This window comes from Pyxicephalus adspersus, chromosome Z (assembly GCF_032062135.1).
Source record: "Pyxicephalus adspersus chromosome Z, UCB_Pads_2.0, whole genome shotgun sequence".
NCBI lineage: Eukaryota > Metazoa > Chordata > Amphibia > Anura > Pyxicephalidae > Pyxicephalus > Pyxicephalus adspersus.
Window position 1 is genome coordinate 34817689 of NC_092871.1, and position 27308 is coordinate 34844996.

The 27308-nt window shown below is 38.6% G+C and overlaps 1 protein-coding gene across 1 annotated transcript in view; it reads left to right on the forward strand.

Moving 5' to 3' along the window:
- The window catches only part of DCX (doublecortin), a 92707-nt gene extending 65570 nt beyond the window's left edge, over nt 1-27137 (forward strand). Inside the window, exons 5-7 of the mRNA XM_072430020.1 lie at nt 4351-4467; nt 17647-17741; nt 19781-27137. Of these exons, the coding sequence (XP_072286121.1) occupies nt 4351-4467; nt 17647-17741; nt 19781-19837 (269 nt within the window). The 3' untranslated portion in view covers nt 19838-27137. The remainder of the gene's footprint in view (nt 1-4350; nt 4468-17646; nt 17742-19780) is intronic.
- Nucleotides 27138-27308: the final 171 nt, after the last annotated feature.

Here is a 27308-nt window from a genome sequence, read left to right on the forward strand (position 1 = left end):
CGGATAGGGAATCCCCCTCCTCCGCAGTGTCTTGGGAGGAAGGGGATCTCCCATCAGAGATCTCCCCGCGGCAGCCGAAGGGAGCCACAACAAGGAGGCTGAGGAGCCTCATGCGGCTCCGGAGCCGCAGGTTGCAGACCCCTGGCCTAGACTTTTGGGTGTGTGCAGCCTGCTGCCACTACTGCTGCTGCTGCCACTACTGCCGCTAAAGGAGGATACGGTGGAACTCCTCACACAAGAGTAGTGCGGTATGGAGTGTAATGTCACCCTCATCCTTCCTCCCCCCTTTCTTCCCCTCCTCTCCCATTGCCACTTTCCATCAGGCCACACAGGGTTAATATCAAGCAGAAAGAAGATGGGTATGACGTTGTTCCAGCCTGACCGCTCCCGACTCACAACGTTTGTGGCCTGCCTAAAGGGGGCCAGTACCTTGCACAGTGTCTCCATCTGCAGCCACTGGTCACTGGTAAAATATCTCAGTTGTGTGGCTGTACCAAGGGCCCCGCTGCCTCCGTGCACCATGCTGACCATGTAATAACGCATGGCTAGCTTTTGCTCACACAGATGCTGGAGCATGTGCAGGGTGGAGTTCCATCTAATCACAGTGTCACAAATCAGTCTATGTGGTGGCAGCCTCTGTTGGCGCTGGATCTTGCTAAGCGCTGCCACAGCAGTAGAGGATCAGTGGAAATGGTTGAAGATTGAGTGAGCCTGTCTCAGTAAGTCTTCCAGTCCTGGGTATTCGTGGAGGAACTTCTGCACCACCAGGTTCAGTATATGCGCAAAGCAGGGCACATGTGTCATGTGACCCATGCACAGAGCAGCCACAAGGTTGGCCGCGTTGTCCCACACTACATTGCTTGTTGTGAGCCAGGAGGGCGTCATCCAAGCCTCAACCTCTCTGTGCAAAGCGGACAAGAATTCAAGTGGGGGTGTGACTTTTCTCCCCCAAGGACACCAGTTTCAGCACTGCCTGGCAACACGTGTGCTTGAGGGAGCCGTAGTGGTGTGCCCGCTTAACCACAGTGTCCTCCGCTGCTGACCTTTCAGGAGGAGTGTCAAAAAGAGAGGGGTTGAAGGTAGAAGGAATGCACTGAGCTATGCAAGTCCACCCAGTGAGCGGTGAAGGACAGGTAGCGTCCCACTCCATGCCTGGTTGTCCAGCTGTTCATAGTGACGTGGATTTGGCTAGACACTGAGAATGCCAATGCCCCGGGAGAGGTTATTACATGTCCATGTACACTGGGTACAGCTGTGCGGGAGAAGTAATGCCTGCTTGGTTTGTTCCACCACAGGCCATCAGGTCACGGAAGAGAGCCGAGTCCACAATGCTGTACGGCATTAGCTGCAAGGCCAGTAGTTTGGCTAGAAGTGAATAGAGTTCAATGACTCTTTTGTTGGTTGGGCCCATAGCCTGATGCCTTGCGCAGAACTCCGGTAGAGTGGGCTGAAGGGACTGGGAGCTAGGGGAGCTGGAGGGGTCACTGGAGTACCCATCTTGCAGCAACAAACATTGTCTGACGCCACAAAACCTGCAAGCAGAAGCTGATCCAGCCTGTCTTCTGCAGATCTGCTATGCACTCGTCATCGTCTTTCAGCATGAAAAAGGACCACATTGGAGAAGTGCGTGCAACCACTCTGCTGCTCTTTTTGTTTGCTTGCATCTGCTGGGTGCCCTGCGTCTGCTCCAGCTCCGTCTCCCCTATGGTCACATCGTCTCTGACTGTTCCCCTGCTTGTGCCCACTCCATCTCTTCTTTGGGACTTAGATGAGACAGATTGGTGCCCCCTATCCATCCCCAGTCTGTTGCTGCTGCCTTTCTTTTATGTCTGTTTTCAGAACTGCTGCCAGCCCTTTCACGCACCAGTGGTCCCAGGTAACATCATGGTCATCATCATCCTCATTTTCATCTAAGCCAACCTCAGCAAATGCAGCCACTGATCCTTAACCCTCACCCAGCAAGTCCTGACCACACTCTCCAAGGGTCTCAAAGTCTGCCTCCTGCTCTGAACTTCGCACTGACACTTCCTCAGGCTGTTCGTCAAACAACATGGGAGAGTCATCGTGAGGTACAGGCAGATTAGCCACGCTAACTCCTGTGTTTGCTCCTGTCACGGCTGTGCTGGTTCCTGCTGCAGAAGAAGAGACTGCTGCACTTGAGGCCCCTGAGACCCAGTCCACAATCCTCTCCACATTACTTGGCTGAATGATTGTATTCCGCCCTCTCAAAACATCTACCAGCGTACTGGAGCTCCGCACACATCTCAGACCTGTTTGACAAATTGTGCTGCTGCCTCCAACCATTTGCTGCTGCTGCTGTCCTACAGTGGTGGACTCCCGGGGAGGATGCACCCTGCCAGATGTGGCAGGTCACCCAAGGCCACGCCTTCCCCTGAGTTTACCTCTTTTTGCACCTGTATCAAACGGTTTCTTTGGTAAATAGGAAGAGGTATCAAACACTAAAATATCTGTATTTATTTTACAGTAGGACAAAAATTTAACTGTACCAAACGGTCTTCTTTGGTAAATAGGAACAGGTATCAAATACTGAAATATCTGTATTTAATTTACAGTAGGCCGGAAATTTAACTATACCAAACGGTCTTCTTTAGTAAATAGGAACTGCAATTGATTTTATTTAGCTTTGGTGAATGTACAGTGTGAAAGATGACTATCAGTGTCTTCACTAATACACAATTTAGATTACACTAAATGTGCTGACTGCTGACACTTTAACAAAACTGACTAGCTATGCGTGGCACTACAAGTAGCAGCAACCACAGTTGTACCTTCAGTGCATGTGCAGTCAGTGAACACTACCTAAGAGTATAATACACACAATATAACTTACACTAAATGTACTGACTGCTGACAATTTAACAAAACTGACTAGATAGTAGCTCATGTAAAAGTAAAGATGTCTGCCCAACCTATTCTACATACACAATATCCTATACTAAACAGTCCTACCTACCATATGCCCTATAAAACACAGAATTATGCAGCTAACAAATAACTAAGAAGGCTCATACTCTGTCCTTGTCACAATACACGTCTCTCCTATACAGAGAACACAAGATGGAATGACTAACCCCTCCCTCCTTGCTGCTGGCCTTGCTGTTCATCCTGGGAGCAAATTAATCACTCCCAGCCGCGATTTCACATCTAAATTTCTCGCTGTTACTGCCACCTGCATTTTCCCTCGTTTCTCCAGCGAGAACACGACCTCATAGCGAATCACAAGGTCGTTCTCGCTTACATGTTAGGTAAGCAAGAAAGGCCCGATTCGCCACGAGATCGAAATGACAAATCTTACTCGCTCGTCCCTAGTAGTGTCTCCCCTAAGGCAGTGATTCGCTGACATTAGGAACAGGTAACCGCACCGCAACCTTACTGCCAGTCTGGGCCATAGTGCATTGTGCAAAATTAGGTGCTACAACTTGCTACATGTGTTTAAGTTTACACAATAGGGAGACTCCACTAAATTAATTTTCATTTTGGTACATTTAAGCAATGGTCTTGTCAAGCCCTTTTCCTTCTTTTCTGAACTGTAACAGACAGTAGCTATGGTAAATAAGTTTCCCTAGTCAGCAGTTTGTTTCCTTGTAACTAATTTGCTGCTTTTCACTCCCGTAAGCTATCTTACAAGACCCATGCTGCCTTGCTTTGTTTCTGTCTACAAATGTGCAGCAAAGCATATAACAGCTATGGGGAACAAGCTGCAATGCTGACTTGTCTCCTTCTGTATCTTTTATACTATTTTTCCTTGAGTCTGGTGTGAAAGCCTGGCACTGTGCAGGTAAAATAAAATTCTGCCTGACCTCACAACAAACTCTATGCCTTGAACTGCAGGGGTAAACGGATTTTCCTGTCTGGCACATTTAATTCCAGTGGGTATATACGATGATATAAAATTTCTTTTATTTGATTCATAAAGAAAAACACATTTTGCCATGCTGTCAATCTTTGGTTCACCAAATCTCTGTGCACTTTTTACCCTGCTTTTTTTTTTATTCTCTTTAATTTCTTATAAAAGCAGACATTCCACTACTAAACTGTAAAAACAGCCATATTTTAAAATTATATTTGCAGATCAGATATTTCAGTTTTTAGAAAAAAAATGGTAACTGAGTAGGGGCCCTTTCACACCCATGGGTTTTCTATGATGCTGGGGTGCCTGGAAGTGGCAGGAAACACAACAGATAAGCACCTTTGCACAGCTGTGGTGGGGTAGACAAAAATGGGTTAGGACAAATTATGGCTGCCACGTGTCTATATAATTTGGGAATATGGGTGTAAAAGTTTTATACATGCTAAACTAAAAAGCATGAATTATTCTGTTCTGTGCAGAATGCCGTGTCATGAAAGGAACCCCTGCCCAGACCCCAAAATCAGGTTCTACTTCTCTGAAGAGTTCAGCCAAGAGTCCAGCACCACAACGCCGTAGCAAATCTCCTGCTGATTCAGGTAGGTTAAATCACTGAACAATTTCTGATCAAAGTATAATCTTTGCAACTGTAAATGAAAATGCTGTTTGCTGTCTTTGTCTTGCAGTGCTCTCTATATATAGCGCTTTGACATGGGGCATTTGTCTGTTTTTATTTATTTGTATTGTAAGACTTGAATACAAACTTCCTCCACACTCCAGGGTGGTACTGAAATAAAAAACAGAAGTGGATTAGGTCTGGATCAGTTAATTCTCTGTACTAACATGGTATTTTATTTGCATAGATTTTATCATTTGCATCAAGATTTGCATATTATTTCCTTGGAGGCTATAGACAAATTTTCAATGGAAAATATGAGGTCATAGTAAAAATTTACATTTGATCTTATTCCCCCCCCCCCAAAAAAAAAAAAAAAAACCTTCACTTTTTTTCAGAACACATCTGTATTCACACAGTGCCTTGGATGGAGATTAGCATATCATAGAAACAGTGCTTTCACCTAGATTAGCAGGGCCTTATTCATCTGTGAATCTATAAGCATTGTAAAGACATGTAATATTTTTAACATAGGCATCTTTTTTTTTTTTTTTTTACTTTATTTTTAAAACATGACATCCAAGAAAACCATGCAAAATATGAAAATACAGATATCAATATATGCATCACAGTTTTTTGGCTTCCTGGAGGAAGCATGTTTCTATCATCATAAATCACAAAAGAGAAAACCTGAGGAAATACAGCAAACACTAGAGGGAAGGGAGAGGGAGGATGGGAAGGGGTGCTGGTCTCATCTATGATTTAAGCACGCATTGGAGAAAAAATTCTCCGAATGATAATGTGATATTGAGTTTGCTATTGCTACTAAAGTACAAGATACTCTGTTGACCAAATAAATTGTGCCCAGTAAAAACAAGTGTGCATGTTCTTGCAGATTCGTCAATGGCCACCAAATCTCCCAGTGCTTTAATATCAATTACTCTCTGTATCCATTGTTTCATGGTGGAGAAGTCCGTTTCCATAGAGGCCTTATGGACAAAATAAAATAGTTGTTCTCTCTGCTGTTCCATGAAAACCTGTTGCAATTCCCTCCCCCGTCCGTTCACATAGGGAGGTATTGGCAAGAATATTGTGTCACCAACTACAGATATGTATAAGATAAGGTTCCTCTCATTGAGCCCTCAGCTGCACATGTCTGCTCCAGTGCAGTAAGTGACCTACTGAATTGTTGAGGCTCGGGCACGGAGCATAGGAAATGTTTAAGTTGCAAGGCCCTCCAGGGACCCAGGCTGGGCAGTGAATGTTCATTTTGTACTCTGGCATCAGGTATCCATTCTTCAGAGGTGATAAAATGCATAGCCTGGCACAACCCCTTTAATCTCCTATGTCTAAAAACGGGGTCCGTAAAATTTAGCATAAACGCCATGTGTCCTAAAATAGGAGACAATGGAGATGAATGAAGTTCAACTCTAGAATCATGAAGAAATGTACTAAATACTTGCAAGGTATCCCCGCTAAGTGGGTGTTTTTTAGCTTGGGCTACTGAATCAGGTGGTGACCAGACTAGCAGATTAACACAGGCATCCTAGCTTTTTGAAGAACAGGCTGCCAAGGTCTGTAATGAAAAAAAAAAAATTAAGCAGCAGATTTTCCTAAGCTGGATGAATAAAACCACACTGTACAGGGTCATATCTATAAAAGGAGCAAATGCAGTCCAGCCAGCAGGGGCCCAGGGTGTTTTGCCCTGGCCCCAATGTATACTGTGCTGCTGGTCATTGCACTGCCCTGCTAAGATACTCAGGATAAGTGTTGACCAATTTACTGTACTGTAGAATCCAACACAAAGCGCAGCACAAAACATCACAATGCACATACCTTGCAAATTGGTGTGCTGCATTTACCAATCAACACACAACATTGATTTTCTACTGGTCCTTAAAGGGAAGTTCTCAAACGATTTATAGTGAAAAACACTATACTATATTTGACCTGACAACAGTAAATGATGCAGTATGCAACCAAATGATGATTTTTCATTGTATGACATGAATTACTTAATAAAGCATGGTGTAATTGTTTTTATAGCTGAAATAATGTCTAGTTATATAGGGAGACATATTTAGGTTTAGTCTAGACCAGTAAAATTACATTCTGAATAATATCTATCAGCTTGTGTTTAGAAAAGTACATTTTAGAAAAGTAAATTTTATAGACCTATATAAAGACTGTACTTACACAATTTACTTCAGAGGCCCAATAAAATTATTTTGCATGATGTTTCTTAAAAAAAAAAAAAAAAAAACCCCACCTTGCCCCATCAGCGTTCCCCGGCGTCCTGCTCATCTGTCCAGGTCCTCAGGTGACGACGTCCTCCTTTCCCTGATCTTCTCCCAGCGATTGCACTGACATTCTCCAGGGTTTCCCATTGATGTCGATACAGTTACACATTGCGTCAGTTTGTGTAGGAGGCGCGGCGGGAAATTCAAATAATCTTGTATTGGATTCAATACAAAATAGCTGTATTGAGTCCAATACAAAGAAACTTTTATCTAAATATATATATATATATATATATATATATATATACACACATACATACATATACACGCGTTACCGTACAGTTGTATTACAGGTTTCTGTATTTTTATGTGTAGCCCAGTTATGGCGCTAACCTGTAGATAACAGGGAGGATCCTGGGCCTTCACTATGTGGAAGAGTGAGGATACTAATAAAGTTGGCAGTGCCTCAACCCAGGAGAAGGTCTCTTTTAGCAGAGGGGCTCTGTTCCTGGGACATTAACCAGAAATAATACCAGTAATATAAAACAGCATCCGAGGAACCACTACACCCAGCATACAACATCAACCATTGCAGCTAAATGAACACACAGGTTAGAGTATTTGTAAGCTTTATATCTCAAAACAGTAATAACAATATATACAATGTATAAACATCAGTGAGTACATATATCAAGCACATAGAAGAGTCCTGGGGAGAATTGTGCACAGATATACCCGGGTATATATACAGTCTATTACCACAAATACCTCCAGTAATGATCAGTATCAGGATGAGTTGCAGAGGCCTCTGGAGTTGATTGTAGCAAAGATGTCCTGATGAGATGATCCTTAAAACAGCAGCAAGGAAATCCTCCAACCGACAATTGGGCTGTGTATGCTGTGATCCCAGATTGCAGGGATGCAGGCAAAGTCTTTGGACTTCAGGAACAATCTATCTACACTACCATTTAGACCCTAGCAATCACACTAATCTGCCAATGCAACCGGACCTCTGCTACCTATGTGCCATCGGATGCCTAAACTATGCTAGGTGTAACTAGACAGGGGACGCAGATCAGCAAAGATAACTGAAAGGGCCGAGCAAATATATATTTGTGCATGTAGCTGATACACTGACAGTAGGGATATCCCAAAGTGATCTCTGATAAGATATCACATATACCCATGAATACAGAGGGAATTATTATATTAATGCACTACACACAGACAAGGCAGTCAGTGTGTTCTGGTAGGAATGCAGGCCCCTACCCTGGCTGAGCACATGTTCTCATCTCTGTCCCTGTACTTCCTGCATTTCCTTATATCCTGGTGGGGTTTCTCAGGCCACTTTCCCATCAGGGGCAGGAAGCACTTCAACAACTTTATTTGCAATTTACAAAGTTACAACTCAGCTAGCAGATAGAAAAAGGCAGTCCCCTATACATGCAATCCTATTTTACCAGATTTTTTTTATTTTTTAATTTAAAGTTTATTAATAAATTTAATAAATACTGGACATATTTCAGTAAATTATGCCTAGGAATTAAAGGCCTACAACAAAAAATAAATTTCCATGCAAAACAATGTACCATTTTTTGCATAAAAATACGGACAGAATCAGAATGCCAAGGGGGGGGGGGGGTTAAGGGTTGATTCAGAAAGGACTATGGTAGTGGAAAACAGTGTATTTTAATAATTGTATGTGCTTAATACCTGTATTACCTGAATCAGTATGAGAATCCCTTTTTTTATGTCATGTGACTTTACTTATACAATTTCTACACCCTTACATGCAGGCCAAGATATCCAGCAATGCTTGGTACAAACTACATAACACTCAATGGTCAATGGTGCATATTGTGGTCAGAAAAAATGCAAAAGCCTTTTGATGTAAATGCTCTGCTAATGCTTTAAACAACCTAAATTATTGAAAACTAACAGGGTGTTTTGTAGTGAAATTAAATATGGTCATAAATAAACCAGTAAAGGAATAAAAATAGCACATGATTTGCTGTGAACAAAAGTTAATTAATTTTGATACAGGAAGGTAGAAAAACAAAAGCTGATGTGATAATTCTAGGGACTGATAGTAGTATATATGACATTTTTGTGGTTAGCAGGGTGTTTCCCACATGCAGCAGTTTGAGTGCACTGTACAGGACACTTTATCACTGCACTAAAATCACACTTTAAAAACTGCAGTTTGAATCAGTGCAAAATATGAACTAAAAACTTTAGTTTGCCAATGCTTGTATCAAATGTGGTGAAAAACAGGAAGCGTTGACTGCTTTTGGATAATGAGATATTGCAGTGAGAGCCAGTGAAAAAGACATAATATAATGTGATAAATAATTGGTAATTATAAAGAATATAATATGTTTAGCCAGTCTTTCATTAATCATACCAATATATCAAACGGAAACATTTTCCTGAAGGCTGAATACATATTTTATTTGCATGGATGTGTATTTACTTTAATATGCTGTGGTATTATTATACAAGCGTAACAACTGCATACAGCTGCCACTTCCCAATATATGTGCTATGAAATTCCCTTTTTTTTTTTATTAGTTTTATAATTTTTAAGCATCCAGTATGCCGAGCACTCAGAGATACCCATGCAAACTCCTTGCAGATAGTGTCCTGGTCAAGATATAAATCTAGGATGCAGTGCTCCAGAGGTGAGCATGCTATGCACAAAACCATCCAAAGCCTCAATGATAGTGGATGATGGCTTAAAGTTTCGCTAAATCTATACTATACTATATCTACTATAAAAAAATGTGACCAGGCAGGATCTTTTTTTGAAAAACGACCAGATGATTCTCTTCTGCAAAAAAATAAATCTTACTTGCCTGTTTGAAACCTGAAGAAAGTACACCGAGCTCTGCAGGTGAATTGATAAAATCTCATGTACAGGTACAGATGCAGGTTTCAGTTTAACTTTGCTGTGGAATTTAAATGAATACAAAGGCCTATGATCATGTAACCAAACCGTCATAATAAGTTACAGGGAAGAAAAATGTTTTAGAAGTTGAAACAGAAGGGAAATTCTGTACTGGTAATGTTATGGAAGACCATGTATCGGTCCCTAGGTAATGCTGCCTATACAAGAGTACATTGTACACCTGTGTATCCTCGTGACAGAGCACCTAAAGTCTAGGTAATATATTTCAGTATACATTGTTTACATATATGAAGGAGCATGTAAACTCCTCCTATGGTTCAATACTTGGGCCCAGTGTCAATGTTAAATCTTGCCCCTATATAAAGTAAAATCCATGTGTGTGGAACCAAAAGGTTTAAGTTTTTATTAGAAAAGAAAAAAACATTGCACTTCTGTAGTATCCAGTAATATTGGCAGTACAGTTTCATTCTGCAATTAGCCCTTCCAATCCTCAAAACATTTCAATTAGTCTGTAGGTATTGAAGACACAGAACTGAATAGACAGATGTATTATAAACTCAAATTATGGAGTTATGCTCTGTTTCTAATTTGTTCTTTAAACAAATGCAGATCTTGTACATTTTTTTTTACAAAAAAAAAAAAAAAAAAAAAATCACTTTTTACATTTTGGTAAAGTTCCCTGGCAACGAACACCACTACAGTTAGGACATCACATTGTCTCTAAGCAATATGGGGTGACAGTATTGTAATTGTCACAAATTAATCCCAGAAACAAGACAATCTAATCAGCAAGGCATGTTTTCCGGGCTTTAATTTAATGCTTGCTTAATGGAGGGGTTGGAGTAAGAAGATAAAAGCATTTTCATGAGTCTGGAGGCAATTATCCAGCAGAGATTCTCTATGTCAATCAGGTCCAAATTTGCATCTGTGTCCCAAGAGATTTAAAAAATGGCTGTCCTAGGGAGGACACATATATTATGCTGACGCTTGTGCTATATATTGTCTAAAACCATAAAATGATACAATCAGCACACTAATAAATTAATGTACATGAAAAAAAAAAAATTATATATATATTTGTGTTATATGTGTTATAACATCTTTTGTGGGATCAACTTTTCTCAGACTGCAGGAGAGGTGTATGAAGCACACTGGAGACAGTAGATAAGGTTGAAACTGACCTGCAGTCAGTTTTATTAAAAGGTTGCATGGGATAAAACAAAACAAAAATAAATCCTAGCACTAACTAAACATCAGGCAGATTCCTCTCTACCAGTTGGTGGATTACCCAGCCAACTCAACACAAACAATCCAGCAACCTTTACTCACATGTAGTACAACAATGGCTCTCACAGGCCCAGGTCAGAGAGAGCTTCCTCTCCTTCCCTTTTCACCTGCTGCTCACAGCTGTCCAGTAATTAATGGCCAGACAAAACCAAACTCTGGCCTTGATCAGAACACTTCTGAGTGTCATGCAAAACCCAGGTCTGGAATCCCAGCAGACCTGTTGCTGGTTAATCTCTCCCATAGGAGAAAACAAGAGGAGAAATATATCTTCCCTCCAAGATGACCCCTTTTGCCATGTCACTATATATATAAATATATATATATATATATATATATATATATATATATATATATTCAATAAAAAAATCAAACACTACATCATTCTATGTATATAAAAAAAAATGTTTATAGCTAAACCTTTATCATGTTGGAAGAAACAACCTGCAGTATTAGTCTATAAAGCTCAAAGTGTTAGTAAGTTGTTATAAAATACACTCTTTGGTGTACCATCCTGTGCTTTACAGTGACTTAATGTTATCAGGCAATAATACTAACATTTTACTTATGGGGGAACACAGTGCAGTACTTCCAACTTATACTCACCACTCCATTCCCTTGTTCCACTGCCCAGGCAAACATTCAGTAATGATCATGACAAGGGTAGAGAGTAAGAAGGCCTTACTTGCTGTAGCCAGCTTGTCCCGCACACTCCCATCCTGCCACCCACCATCATCTTTGAACAAACGGAACTGACACTTGTTAGATGGTTAAAACTGGCCATAGCAGCCTTTTATTACCATAACCAAGTAATTTTTTTTTACCAAAACAATGAGCAAAACATTTTTAATAAACAATTTAGCAGGATTTTCGTAAAGGTCCATGAAAGTACTATTGATCTATTAATCTTAAAATACCTCTGTTTTATCACCAGGGGCCCCTAGCTGCTACCACACCGGCTCGGGGACAAATTTATGTATCCCTTCGCTTTTTACCAGGCTCCACCACAACCCAGTGTACTGTGGGACCCCACTTATCCAGAAACCCATACCATGATGGGTTCCCACCCCTGCTGCCTTGAATTCATTGAACCCCCACTGTTATGGACAATCAGAAACCACTACCAAGCCGTAAGCATGACTCGTTATGCTTGCGTGCAACCCCACACCCGAAAAGCCCTTGGCAAACCCTCTTGCAGTCCCAAGGACCAAAACTCAGTCCGACAGCATTGAGGTGGACCCAGTCACTTCTCAAAAATAAATGGAGATCCTTTTCTAACTCCCAGTGCCTGACCACTAGGCCCCCGATTCTTACCACAAAACAGCCAACCTCCTTATTGATTTTAATCCTTACTTTATTTAATTTGTCCACTGATCGAGCATGCTGCCATGCCAGACACCATATCTGACCACAAAAATATAGTATGAGGGAAGAAAGTTTGCAGCTGGAGGAAATCGAACTAAATATCTTTGATAAGATCCCTCATTGACCTTAAACCCAAGTTGTTTCCCCCAGCATGTATTAAAATAATATATAGAGGCCTGTCCAGTCTCACATAACGGTGAATTTCCGGGATCACGTGGCTCCATAGCATGCCTGGGACACCTATCCAGTGCACCAAAGAATCACTTCGTAGAAACCCCAACTATCTGCCTCTAGGCCTCACATCCACTCGCTTTGCTGTCAATAAACATAGGAATGGCCTATGATCCAGAATAAACATTCATATGTACCTGAAATAAACAAATACAAAAAAAAACGCCAGCCACCTCAACCCTCAGTTTGTCAACTCCATTACCCATACAACCACACCCAAAACACTTCTGTTATAAAAGGTAAGGTCGTACAATTTAAAGCCTGTAGACTCCCAACGCCCCAAACGCCTAATGGCTTCCTCCCCCAGCCCCCATCTGGATGCCTCAGTGGCAGCCCCTATCCAAAAAGGAGTGAGATGAATACTCACCTATCAACCTTCCCGTAGGTGTCGCACATTTTCGGAATACAGCCACAAACTGAAATCTTGTTAAAAATGATCCATTTTTATGCACAAAAAGGGGGCCATCCCCTGGCGGCTGAACTCTCAAGTACCTCACTCACTCACCTACTGCCCTGACTGGACAGGCCCCAGACCCTAGAAGGGCATAAAGCTCCAAACACACACCCCTACCTTGCTAACCCATTTTAGACTTCTGAATCCAAATCCTCAAACATCCAACCGCCCAACTTACATCACCCAATAAAAAAGAAAAAGAAACAAAAAGAAAAAAGAGAAAAAGAAAAGGTAAAACTCACTGTAAATAGCAAAACTTCACAGGCCTGCGCAAAGCCTTGTACCCGCTACCTTTTTTTTATATCCCCTTGGTGCTTGACAAACCACGAAACCCTTAGTCGCATCAACCATACCCATGAGTTTAAATAAAAAGGCGGGTAGGTTTCTACCCACTGACGATCCCGATACACCTCGCTGAAAATTCCAAACCAAAAAACACAAAACCTGGTACTACATTTCCCCTAAAACACAATTACCCTCATTCTCAGAATAAAAACCACTCCCACCACGTGTGCACATATGTTTTCCATGTTCCCGCACTGCGTGATCTCTGAATCAGCGAGGCAACCACCCCCATGTAATCTTCCATAGGCCTGTTGAACAAGGCACCCCCAGCTTCGCCACACCCAGCACCAACTCCTGGAATCAATCCCACTGAAAATGGGAAAGAGATTTAGCCACATGGTTTATCTTGCCTGGAACATGTAGTGCACTTAAAAAAATATTCAAGTTCAAACACTGCAACACTATAAATTTCAGTAAACACACCACCGGTGGGGACAACACTGTATTCTTATTAATTGCCCCCACCACACCTAAACTGTCACAATGTAAGTGCACCTTCAGATTGCACAGTTCTGCCTCCCACAACTCCAATGCAACCACTACTGGAAACAACTCCAGTATCACAAGGTTTTTGCACAAACCCTGTTACTGCCATTCCGCTGGCCAAGGTTCAGCACTCCATCTCCCGGCAAAATACTCCCCATAACCTGCTGAACGTGCCGCATCAGTATAAAGCTCCAAAGCCTCATTTACCACAGTCTCCTCTATCCACAAGGATCGCCCATTGTAAGTTTGCAGAAAATTAAGCCATACCTCCAAATCATCCCGCAACACTTTTGTCAACTGAATAAAATGTCCCAGAGATCTAATCCCAGCTGGGGCAGCCGACAAGCACCGACTAAACATTTGCCCCAAGGGCATTATATGGCAGGCAAAATTTACCCTACCCAATACTAATTGCAAATCGCGCAAGCCAATCTTCTGCAGACTTCGCACCCCCTGAACTCTTGCCGAAGGCCTTATCCATGCTCCCCCCCCCCCCCCCCCAATACATTTGATGTGCTTCACTGATCTCTTCCAAGTAGCAAAATAAAGCCGAACAATGTCCTGGCACTTTTTTACCCACAATGCTTGCCAAAATAGCCAACACCTGGAGCCAGTTTTGAAGGGTACATGGAATCAAACGCCCCCCTTCTTATCACCTGGACGCTTACCATCTACGCTTACCATCGTTTTGGGTCCCTATGTCCAATACGCTCGACAGGCAGCATCGAAAATATTGCAACATATTCCCCTTCAGTATTTTTGCACTCACCTCCTGTGACAAATGAGCGCCCAGAGGGCCTTCAAAACACATATAAACCTCACCTTTCGCTGCATCTGCCACCTCTGGTCCCTCGCTGCTCACACTTTTTTCCTTTCAGCCCCTGCTGTCACCTCCAACGCCACCTAACAATGAGCCCGATACCACAGATCAGGGAGTGGACAGACCACTGGTTCCTGCAAGAAGCACTTTGCTTTTGTCCTGCCCACCCCTTTTAACAGTTGCTACACAGTCCCTACCAACCTCTGGATTGCAAACTTTTGTAGGAGTAGTTGCCCCTTCAGGTGTTCCAACAGGTCATCCACAGACGTCATGTATTTTTTTCCTGTCACCTCTCCGCTGTTACTGACCTCTCCCCTTTCCTGTCCCCATCATTGCTGTATTGTTCAAAAAATATAATACAACTGAATGTTACCCTTTCTTAGAAATTCCTAGCTATGGCCATGGACACATCAAGTTCCTGATGTGTTTGGATGAACAGGTCATGGTTCCCTGGCTTTGTGAATTAGCCTCATCTCACACATTTACTGGAAGCGAAATGTATCACTAACTCACAGTCCACTGTTTATGTTTATTATTTTTGTTGGGATGATTAAACAACAAGATGATGCAATGTATAGCTACAAGCAAACAGTTTACGTAGCATTAGGATTATATCAAGTGTGTTCTACGGGGCATATGACTTTTATTTGAATAATATACTTAATTAATATAAATATTAAAATTGTTTTTGTTCAATTACATTTGTATTTGTATTTTTTAATTGTGTAAAAAATAGTTCATATATGGTATTTGCATAGCAATATGGGTTTCTTTTGTGAATATGCCTGTGTAACTAAATTTCCAATTAAACAGAGCAGGGAGATGTGTGTCTGTCTACTGGCTATCTTCAGAAAAAAAAGGGTAGAAAGAGGGGAGGGAGTCAATTACCTGGTATTTCCAAAAAATAACATACATAGGTGATTTTATGATGATGTACATTAATGCTCCTCTGTACTGTCCTCTTACTCTCATTCTGTAGTATCTCCCTACAAATCTTTCACATTAGATTCACCACAAGAAAACCCAAGTCATTTCTGCAACTGTCAGCAGTGGATTTTTTTTGTTTTCAGAATTTCCATGAATTTTGTAGGATGTCAATCCTTAAATTTAATGACACAAGCCAAGTTTTTTTTATTGAAAATCTGGTTCTGTGTAATTTCCTAAATAGATTACTTCAGTGGAAAAATAACTAATTAATTGTAATAGCTGCATAAAAATGGAATTTTATTTAGCTATAGTTATTGTTTCCTAATCTCATTAGAACTTGCATACTGGACTTTGTGTAATAAAGTACATCTAAGGCTCATATTTTACAGTCTTAACGTTAAAAAAAAAACGTGTCTGAGGCAAAACCTTTTTTTCATCTGGCCAGGTGCTGTCTGACATGTTACCGCCACTGCTGTACAATTAGGCACATTGGCAAAGTTTTCCTAAATGAGGAAGCAATGTGGCGCAATGGCAATGATTTCCTGAATTAGGGAGCACTATTGCATGGTTTTCATCTCATCACAGGAATCTACAATAGGTGGATTTGCTGGCAGTCTTATTGTTTTTTGTAAGACTTCGTAGGGGGAACTAAGAAAACCATAAATGCATGGGCAATCAGATTTTTCCACTTATCCTTCCAGGTAAACATTGCCACGATGACCTTTTTTCAGGCAGACCAGCCAATACTTGTTCAATGTTTATGAACACTTGTAGTTAGGACATTTTTACAGTGTCCGATTATGCTTCTCATAACTTGTGAATATGCTTTCGATTTATTATAGTTGTAGTTCATACTGTGATCTTTTGCTTTTTACTTAAATGTCCACAGCTGTCCACACAATTTTGGAGGCATTGTGATTTTTAGAAAGGTAGAAATAGCACATCTTTCTTCTTGTCTGATTCACTACATGTCAAAAGTACCATTACGTTTCTAAGGTCTGGCCTCTAGCAGACCAAAGCATGGATAGCTCCCACTGTAAATACCAAAGATGGCAATATATTTAGATGTTGTTTTGAGACATGACATACTGTTATACACAATATAAATATATATAAAACCGCTACATGTGAAAAATTTGCTGTGGAAATTAATCTGTGGAGGTAAAGAGTTCCCCAGCTACTTGGTTCATGTCTTCTTCATCTTCTTTGATGTAGAGAGACTTTCAGACTGTTCATAGACCAATCAATTTTACCTTTCCTTTTTCATTCTATTTTATTAATTTAAAGGTCTGCACATTTTTCAAACAACAACTGTCCATCTATTGTTTACTAATAGGAAGATAGGTAACATGAATTGACTTTACCTACACACTGGGTTACTGTGGTATAAACTCATTACATTGTAGGAGGGGATAAAATGTTTTGTTTTCTATTTCAGTGTAAAAATGTTATCTTTATTTACAAGATAAAAAATCATCATTCACCTCAAGCTACAACACATGCCTTACAAAATAAAAGTTAAAAACCAAAATCATTTTCATGACTACTGCTGCCTAAACATGAGCTTCCTTGCTAATAGACCAGGCTCTCCTAAATACAGAGGCCTGATTAGCTTAGTGGTTAGCACTCTCACCTTTGCAGCACTAGGTCACAGGTTCGAGTGGCTAGGACTCCATCTGCAAGGAGTTTGTATGTTCTCCCTGTGTCTGCATGGGTTTCCTCCAACATTCTAAAAACATGCAGTTAGGTTAATCAGCTTACCTCAAAAATTGTCCTTAAACTACAAATAATGACATATGACTATGACATCAGATGGTAAGCTGCTTTAAAGGGTGGTTTGTAATATGATAATAGAATTGGTAAACTTGTTTTTAATTATATTGACACAAGTGATATATCACACATACACAAAAAATGCAATAAAAACTAAATGTCTTCCTACACATATAAAAAATACAAATGTTCCTCACAATTAGCATTTTAATAGGCTTGTTGGATTTTGAGTGAAACATGTTTGTTTGTATATACCTATTTACTGTGTTCTTTAATGCAATTTATTATTTTGAGCACCTAACTCTTGTATTTTATCTATTATTTGGCAGCTAACGGAACATCAAGCAGTCAACTGTCTACTCCTAAATCCAAGCAGTCTCCAATCTCCACCCCAACCAGTCCTGGAAGTCTTCGCAAGCACAAGGTATTATGTTTCTTCTCCTACCTAAAAATTATTTTTAATATTGATATATATTGAATGATGTTCTTTACATAATAAATGTGACTAATATTTAGTAATATTATTTATTATTGAGTAAATGAACAATATCTCTACCAATAGTGTTCTTTCATGTTTAAAACATGAGAGCTACACAAAAATAGGAAAAGTGAGCAATCAGCTAAAGCTCTTATCTCATTTTGTAACAAAGTTTTAAAGTATGCAGCTTTATTGGAAAAAAACATGCAAACATGTTTTGATTCCTTACATGACTGCTGACAATCATAGGTCATCTTAACTATACTTCCCAACCTTCAATCATGTCCCTGCCCCCTACACTAGGCAAAAATGTATTTGTGGAGAGGGCAAGGTCACAGCTTTATCTATTTAAACTAACATATTATACACCCAAACTTTTTTTTACCATATCTTTGTGTCATTCACAACAATGATGTGAGCACCCAATATATAACTGTATAAATATATCAAAAGACCTGTCTTCACCATGAGTTCCAGACAGGCCTGTAACCAATCCACACTCCCAAAAAGCCCAACATCTAACCAATGTCAGCCCGCGAGGTCCAAAAATGCCAATAAACCTGTGACAACATGTAAAAGAAAAATGGGGGAGAATGAAAGACAACTGTGAGGGAGGATGGAAAGGCACTTAAAGTCTAAATGGTCAACTCCAAAAAGGGTCAACACTTCCTCTTCACTTTTTTTTATGCCACCCTATGATTTAATATAAAAATCCAACAATAGGCTGCCGAAGGGTGGATACATTTAACTTGTCTATATGTTCTATACATATTTCCAGCATTTAAGGCTCTGTGGTGGTCTCACAGGGGGTTGCTCATGGTAACACGATGCTTACAGGGCAGATAAGAGGCAGCAGACTCTACTTCACAACAAAACAATAAACAGTAGCCCAGTTGGGTCTCTGGTTACCTCACTTAGGTGCCCTCTTTCTAACACACACTAAATGAACACTGTTTCACTTACAGCTCTAATCTGGCTTTGACCGCTGACTTTTCTGGAGCTCTGTCTCCTCTCATGTGGCCTGGAGCCCACTCTAGCTCCCTTCTCCTGCCTAGAACAGATTCTGGCTCCCTTCACAGCCTGGAACCCTCTGGCTGCCTTCTCAGCCTGGAACCCTCTGGCTGCCTTCTAAGCACACTCCAGCCTGCAACATACTCCAGCCTGCAACACAGTGGCTGATCCCCTTACCTCAGCCTCTTGCTGATCAATTTCCTCTCTTCCTTGCACCTGTGCACCTGCAGGTGCACATTTACCCAGTCAGGATTGGGTTGGGCCAAGGAACCCACCTTTTCACTCTCTTGGCCGGCTCCAGGGCCCTAAAGAACTTGGTTTCTTTCTAAAAACATCCTCACTTTCATTTCCCTGGAGCCTTTAATACACTTTCCTGCCACTTTTAGTGACACTCTATCACAGGCTCTTTTTCCTCAAGGTCAAAGTGCTTCTTTTGATGCAAAATATGTATTCATATAGGTCTATGTTTTGTCACATCACTTCAGACTAAAGTAGTTGTTGATATTAGATGTGCAAGTATTCCTAAAATGCATCTAAACCCAAGAACAAACCCATGAGCAAGCCTGTATGGCTCCTATCAATCAAGCTTACCAGTCCTTAAATGTGGTGGCTTTATTTATATATGATATTATTATATTTTTTTCTGACTTTATGTTTGTTTCACCTAGTGATCCTGTCAGTAATACTCTTTTTATTTTGTTCCTTGCTTTTCTATAAAGTAGCAATGTTGCACCCTAGCACAGGATATGTGTTGAGACTACAGAACATCTTTCCCCTCACCTCATCCCCACAACATAGGAGGGGTTGTATCCTAACACACGTTCCAATACCATTGTTAAAAACTACAAAACATTTTTAATGGTATTTATTGTTGGGCTTTTCATTTATTGTAATGTATAAATTAAAATTTAGAGTTATTATTAAAAAAACTGTTCTTTAAGTTAACACATCTTTTTTTTGTTACTTTTTTACAGGACCTGTACCTACCCCTGTCCCTGGATGACTCTGATTCCCTTGGGGACTCCATGTAAACAAGATTGCAGTGTATTGTGTCCCCAATATGTAGGATTACACAGCAAAACAGAAAAGCAGACCAACATACTGGTGCTTTTTAAACAATCCAATTACAGCTTTCATATTTTGTTCGTCATTTTTCTTTTTTTGTGATGAATAGTTTGTATTATGAATTTCATGTGACCCAGGCTGATGGGGATAAGGGACTGTTTTATAGTGATGAAGCAGGCTTCACAAGTGTATTCTGTATGCAAGTATGCTATTTAGGAGTTGTACTTAGAACCACGTGTTTCTAAAAGCTTTCAATGGTGTCACACATTTGACACTGTTAATAGCCATTGTGAATTGCCTTGTTACCAAGGAAGGTAGCAATCATGACACATGTTGGGAATCTAGGTAATGTCTAGTGTAAATTACTGATAATGTTTTTGTGTCTGATTTACATTGCTATTCAAAACTCTTCTATTTAACATGGAAAAAATGATAATACCAGAAATGATTCAAATGTGTTCCTTGGGGAAAAAAACTTCTATATTTAGGTGTCAAACACACTCATAAAGTTTCTCAAATTTTCATTCAATGCCTTTTCACCTTTGCTACCATTGCTTTCAACTAAATTGTTCTTTAAACCTGGTGCAGGTTAACTTTTTACAGTAGAAGCTGGGAAGCACATGTCGGTATCCTCAATGATTGTTGTCCGTGTTAATTTCCCAATAAGAAAATTAGTCATAAACTAGCTAATAATTGGAAAAATTGCACCTTTTTTTAGTTGGAAGCAAGACAAACCTTTAGCTTGACAGGGAAATCCTTTTATTACCCACAGTAATAATATAGTATTGTAGTGATTAGAACACATGTCAATTTATATAAGACAGTGCAATTTCAAACCCCTTTGTTCCCATTATTGTGGATAACTAATAATATTTATTTAATTTTTTTGTAGCGAAAGGGATAAACAATAGAACTGATCATAAATGTTGACTTGTTTTTTGTTTTATTATATACCATACAGGTTTGATTATTAGTATAATATTCTTTATCAGGTTTACTTATTTGATGTCATCCTAATAAATGGAGAGAAATAGCAATGCAATCAAGGTCAGATTGTGTTGAACAATTGAGAGTACAGATGGCTTTCCTCCTTACTTATCACCATATCAGTCCCCCTCCTTTCAATATCCCTATCTACATCACATTTCATTATAATCAAGATTCAAGAAAAAGTTTCTCCCAGTTCAGCACCAGATGGCTGAAATATTACCATAATGGGAAACAAATCTGACAGTTATTAATCATTTGTTATCTACAGAAGCAGTGATTAATATATTTTCTATTTCATCTGAAATTCCTCATACGGACACACACTACTGATCAGTCAAATTGAAATCTCACCAAAAGATTAAGGAAAACCAATAATAGTAAAACTGCATTCAAGGTCTTTATTCAAATCTATCTACATAATATATGGCTAGAATGCTGCCTAGGCAAAGTTTATTTGAATCTTGTTGAAATTGTAAACCAAAGACAAAGACCTACCCTTAAAGCCTTTTAATGCACAAGAAGGATTTTCCTAAATGTGTGCATTCAATTTTTCTCAAAATTTAAAAAGCATAGTCATGCAAAATTAAAGAGCATTTATTTTGTTTCCTCGTGTGGAGCCTAGATTGTTACAGAGAGAAATGTATTTGTTCATATACAACATCCTCACATTTACCAAAATAATGAAATAATTCAGGCTAGGCTATCCCCTAACATTTACCTGTTTCAGCCACCCTGGCTACTGTACTTCCCTGCAGTTGGGTGGTCTTCCTAACACACATCTAAAGATATGTATACACATGTCAAATTTCTGTTTTTGCTGGACACACTGCATATTTTATTTCAATGGAGAGTGGCGGGAAGAAGATGAGTGTGAGGCATCCCTTTATGTGCTTCTCCCTGCTCCCTCCCTTCTCCCTTAGATATTTGCCGCGGTGAATCACTAAATGACGTTGGGGGACCACTGTATACACCCTAGATTTTCTCCTGAGACGATCATGATCGTTTATCTTGAGCTATATTTACCTTGTGTGTGTGCATAGCTTAAGATTGGCAAACAGGGCATTTTTTAAATGTCAAGGGAGAAACAGTTGTCAAGGGAGAAACTATCAGCAATTATTAAAGACAACTCATGGAGTTATTTAAATACATTTATGTCTGACTAATACTTTAATTGGAGCAATAAAATTCATTTAAAATTACTGAAACTGAACTAAAAAATATAATTCTAAATCAGATCTAAATTATTTTATGAGATTTTGTATGTGATCTCTTTATTGATCAGCTGCAATAATGAATGAATTATATGAACAGGAGTTTGCAGTTCCATAAAATATCTTTTTATCCACATTACAGGAAGTAAAGACGTATGCATGTCACATTTGGCGCTTCTCAAGAAAGCCATTGGTTTGTGATAACATGTGATAATTTCTATATTGCAGATGATTAGATTTTTCTGCAAGTGCCTAATTGCCATTTTAAATATTTTTAAGCAGGGTAAGTGCAGTACCAAATGACACAAATTAAATAAAAAAAAAATTTAAAATAAGGTATTTCAAATGATTAATGGATAAATACATGGAAATTGTAGAAAAAGTTGGGAATAAGATCAGAATACTGATTAAAATCTTTAAAATTAGTTAATCCATATTCAAACAAAACAAGGGTATTGTAGAAAAACACAAAGAACTAGGTAATACAACCAGGGAAGGAAAAGGTTTACTGTATCTGCAGCACTATCCATATCCAAAGGGACACAGCGTCTGAGTTATAACTCCACTCCTTGTCACCTTGGCTACTCTTCTTCACATGTCAGTCACTAACCAGATACTCTTCTACTTTTAAGAGCTCTTTATAATTTAAAAAATAATCCCTAAGATTGTACTCTGAAAAAATTACCTCCAAAATGTTACGAAGGGCTATGAGCACTCAAACATATCTAATATGTCCCTCATATCTTTTCCATGATTGAAGTTTCTGATTAGACAAACCTCACCAATTATAACTCCATACTTGGCAAACAACCCTATCAAACCCAAGTTAATATGCATAAACTCAATGTAAAAATGATAAAGGAAATGCAACAAAAACAGGTCTGCTAACCTTGTCTCTGTCTCTTTTTTTTATTTAATTGTTATTGGGAAGGTTCAATGGAAATGGGCTCTCTTTTTAAATGTCCAAAAAAACTCAGATAATATTTCATTTATGGGAAAAGATACACACATAAACCATTTTCATTGGACATATATATCATACATATATCTGCCTATATATTTTACTACCAGCAGTGTAACGTTGGCCATATGTGTAATATTCTGGTCAGTCAATGAAACTGTTATAATCATTTAGTCAAATCTAGTAATTAATAAATCATTGGTATTGATCATTGCTTTTTTATACCATTTCAGCTATTTGTAAATTACTTTGCTAGACTGAATTAATGCTAAAAGTGACTGAATGAGTTGAAAGGTAAATTCATTTTCAACTTAGTCTCATAGGACAATCAACTAATTGTGAATAACATCACTTCAATTTTTTTTTTGCTTTTTTTGACAGACTATTTGCATTAAAATTGATGGATGTGGGCAAACCTTAAGTTTGTGTTGCATCAATCATTTCTCATATCCAATAAATTAAAGAAACGGATTGTATGGTTGACTGCATTAGGAATACATATTGGCCAATGTTATAATCAGTTCTGAAGACACTTTGTTTTCAGCTAAACCAAGATGCATTTTTATAATAATTCATTTTTACTGCAGTTTATCTACTTTTTAAAAACCACTTCTTTCAATTGCTTCAAGAATATGCAAGAATAACCCCCTAAATGTTCCTACATTTTTTAAAAAAAATAATCATGCAGGTCCCTATATACTGTTTAATAAATATAATTTTAAATGTTTTATATATTTTTTTTGTAAAAATAAATATTTGGTTTGTGGCACAAGAATAATTTTGCTGTAGGTTATCGTAATTTGTTTTATTACTGAACTTTTCTATTGCCACCTAGGGTACTATTTTCTGTCTGGTCCCAACAATATGTCTTCATACATTGGCATGTGTTACTTGTCAAAATAATGTTATGCAGGCTATAATGTGAGAATTATCAGATTAGTGTTTACATATCAAATCAGTCCACCGTCCATATGACATAATGAATTAGAGAGTATTGTTTTGATGGATTGTATTTTATTGATTGGGTTGATCCATCTAAAAAGTTGCTTTTGTAATTATTGATGGTAATTATGTCTGTACGGTGAAGAAATTTTTTTTTATAACATTCCGGACATAAGAAAGTCTTTTGCCTAAGCTTAGAGATTTATAACCTAACAAAAGATATTGTGCTTTATAAAAATGCCCTTGCAGGGTGATAATTTACTTTGCCCAGTTAGCAACCTAAAATTTTTTGGTAAACTATCCCCAGTGTTTTCTTTTCATTTTTGGGGTTAAAATTATCAGAAATCTAGGTTGTCCTTAAATATAAGCTTTTCATGTAATACTTCACAGACATATTTTAAGTAAGGTTATGTATGGAGCCAACAAAAATATAGTGCTACCAAGCATCTATACATATTAAATCATAAACACCATTTGTGTTAAATATAGCTGTCTAGACAACCTATTTAAATATGTTGAGCTTGTTAAATTATCTCCAGGCTGGAAACAAAGGATACGTACATAAGTCAGATGATTCTCTGCTGCCGCTGGGCTTGTCTTGTACGAGAATCGTATGAGAATCTGACATGTGTACAGAGGCTGCCCGACATCGTTCATGGATCTATCGTGGTGGATCATGAATGAGAGAATGACCAGAATGTAAGTGAAGGGAAGAGAGCACAGCGGGGTGCCGCTTGCTTGTTCTCCCTCTGTTCTCTCCATAGAACTACTCTGGTTCACTCATCTTTCAATCGTTTGTTGCTGGAAACGATTGTGAAAGATCTTTCTAATGACAATAATCAAGCATGTGTACATAGCCAAAGGCTGGACTATAAAGGTCCTTCTCTCCTATTATACACATCTTATTAAAAAACATGTGTTGCCTTAATAATTGAAAGAACCAATTATTATCCTCTGAAAGTATAAAGTTGAACAACACATCCATCATTAAGTGTACAAAATTACAGGTACAGTGAACAAGTTTGTAGCATCCATTGTGTGGGTGCAATAATAGTGTTATATTATTGGGGCCCACACTTAGAACTGGTTGAAGTAATGCCAGAATGTTCCAATCTGCTACAGTACACAATTGAAATGGTGGCAAATATCAACACATGGATGTTCTTACCCATCTATTAGAATGGATTGTACAATTTTTATGGTTGATGGTTGTACTTCCTCATTGATTTTCAATATATATAATGCTTCATTTGTGTTCCATAAAACATTTGTTATCAATAATATCTATTCAGCATAGCCTGGATATTTAGCATGGTAGATATGGCCTTTCAGTAAAAGTATGTGTCTATATGTACAATTATATATATATTTCTATTACTTCCTGGACAATCTCAAATAACTGCAGCACCAAACAAAATTATTTCAAATGACTGTATCTTGCCTTTTATGAATAGAAAAATGTAGCAAGCATAGGCTATCAAATAATACTGGTACATCAACCTAGGGCTTATGTCTTGGTTTAACTTAATTGATTATTGAGCAAATGAATGTCTGATCTAATTATTTAGTGACTGTCTAAAAGCACAGTCTTCAATGCTGACATTCATTAAAAAGGTATAGATTTGTTGTAGGTAGCTGTATTTTGATATGTATTTACCTTTTTCATATTTGTGACTGCGCTTAGGTATAGGTATTTCAACTATTTAGGGCTTTCAAGTTATGTGAATCTGAAAAGGGGAAAAAATGGGCAGAACCAAAAATCACCAAATAAGTGTACAAGAAAACTTTATAAAAAAAACTCTAAATAATTGGCAACTTTCTATGCAGACTACACAATAAAAGCAAACATCTTACCTGCTCCAGATTAAACTTCTGTATGCCACTTTCTTTGTTTCTTTAAGTATAAAAAAACAATGGTATTACCTTAAGCTAAATCTTGAACCCCTTATATGTTTCTGCTCAGAGTCCTTTGTATTTTGGATGTAGTCCTAAATTTACTAGAGCCAGATATATTTAGTGAATAAATACCACATATGGGGTTACCTTTTTGAAGAAGCACAGAACCACTTTAACATAGACTCTTTTGAAGAGTGTGGTGTGGTAGTAACATCATTTGTGTCTATAGTATAGCATTTGCATGTTGTGTGTTAGAGTAGATTGGCGTCCCAATATTTATAACCTTGATGCAGCGAATGTCATAGAAAACCTAAACAGGAAGTGTAACTGCTAAAAAAAAAGAAACGTGTTTCATAATAAACACCAGCAATTGTGATGTTAGGATTCATTTTTTGACATTAGAAATTGACAAGGGTAGAATCCAAATAGACACATTTTCATGTTTATTGAGGAGAAATGTTGCACCGTTAACAATCTAATGTCGCCAAAATGGTGATGCAGAGAGTTGAATGTAAGCACTAAAAAGCCTGAATATAATTTTGGGACACTGAGTTCCGCAATGCTTTTGAGCCATGGTCCTCAGCCTTAAGTAAAATTTAACAACAGCTAAATACCACAAAAAGTGCTAGCTTTTATATATAATATCAGTCAAATACCTGTTCTAATAACATGGCATAGATTTTCATGACTTTTAGAAATTAGATATCCTTTACCTATTTACCAAAAGCCTGCAGTAATTATCAAAATTGCTCCCCAACAATGGGTTTTGGGGCTACTGCTCTAGAAAATGAAAGGAATATGTCAGCCATCTGAGGATCTGCAGTGCATTAAAACAATTGAGGGACCCAAATTTGTGAGAAATAAATCATAAAAATCCATGTGTCATGACTATTTTATATTTCTTTTTGTAACCTGCATTTTTCCAGAATGTGTTTGGGATGTATTGAGGTAATGTGAAGATATTACAGAACAGTCCTTCACTGGGGGCAGCTTATATATTTAAATCATCATGGTCAGAAATAGCAATGGTAACATATACTATATGTTACTGGTTAAAGCCTGGTAGGAAAATGTTGAGTACTGCCATTAGTTTTAGTTTTGAAGTAATGTTTGTCTCAATGTTTTTTAACATGTATAAAGACTGTTTTTAGCAGAAACATTTTTATACTACAGTTTTATTATTTACTTTTGATAAGGTTATGTTTATCTGAATCTGGCTGTTTTAGGGTACGTATTATTTAGGTATTTGTAGGGATGAATAAAAGAGAGGAGGATGGGGGTGTTGGGGGGGGGGGTTTAATCAGTGGGATACTTAGTAAAAAGATGGGATGCCATATATGTATTTAAAGCATATATTTGCTTCCCACCACATAAAAATCTCCCATGTTTAATACTGTTTTGCCAACTGTTATGTATATACAATTTTTTTCACTAGTT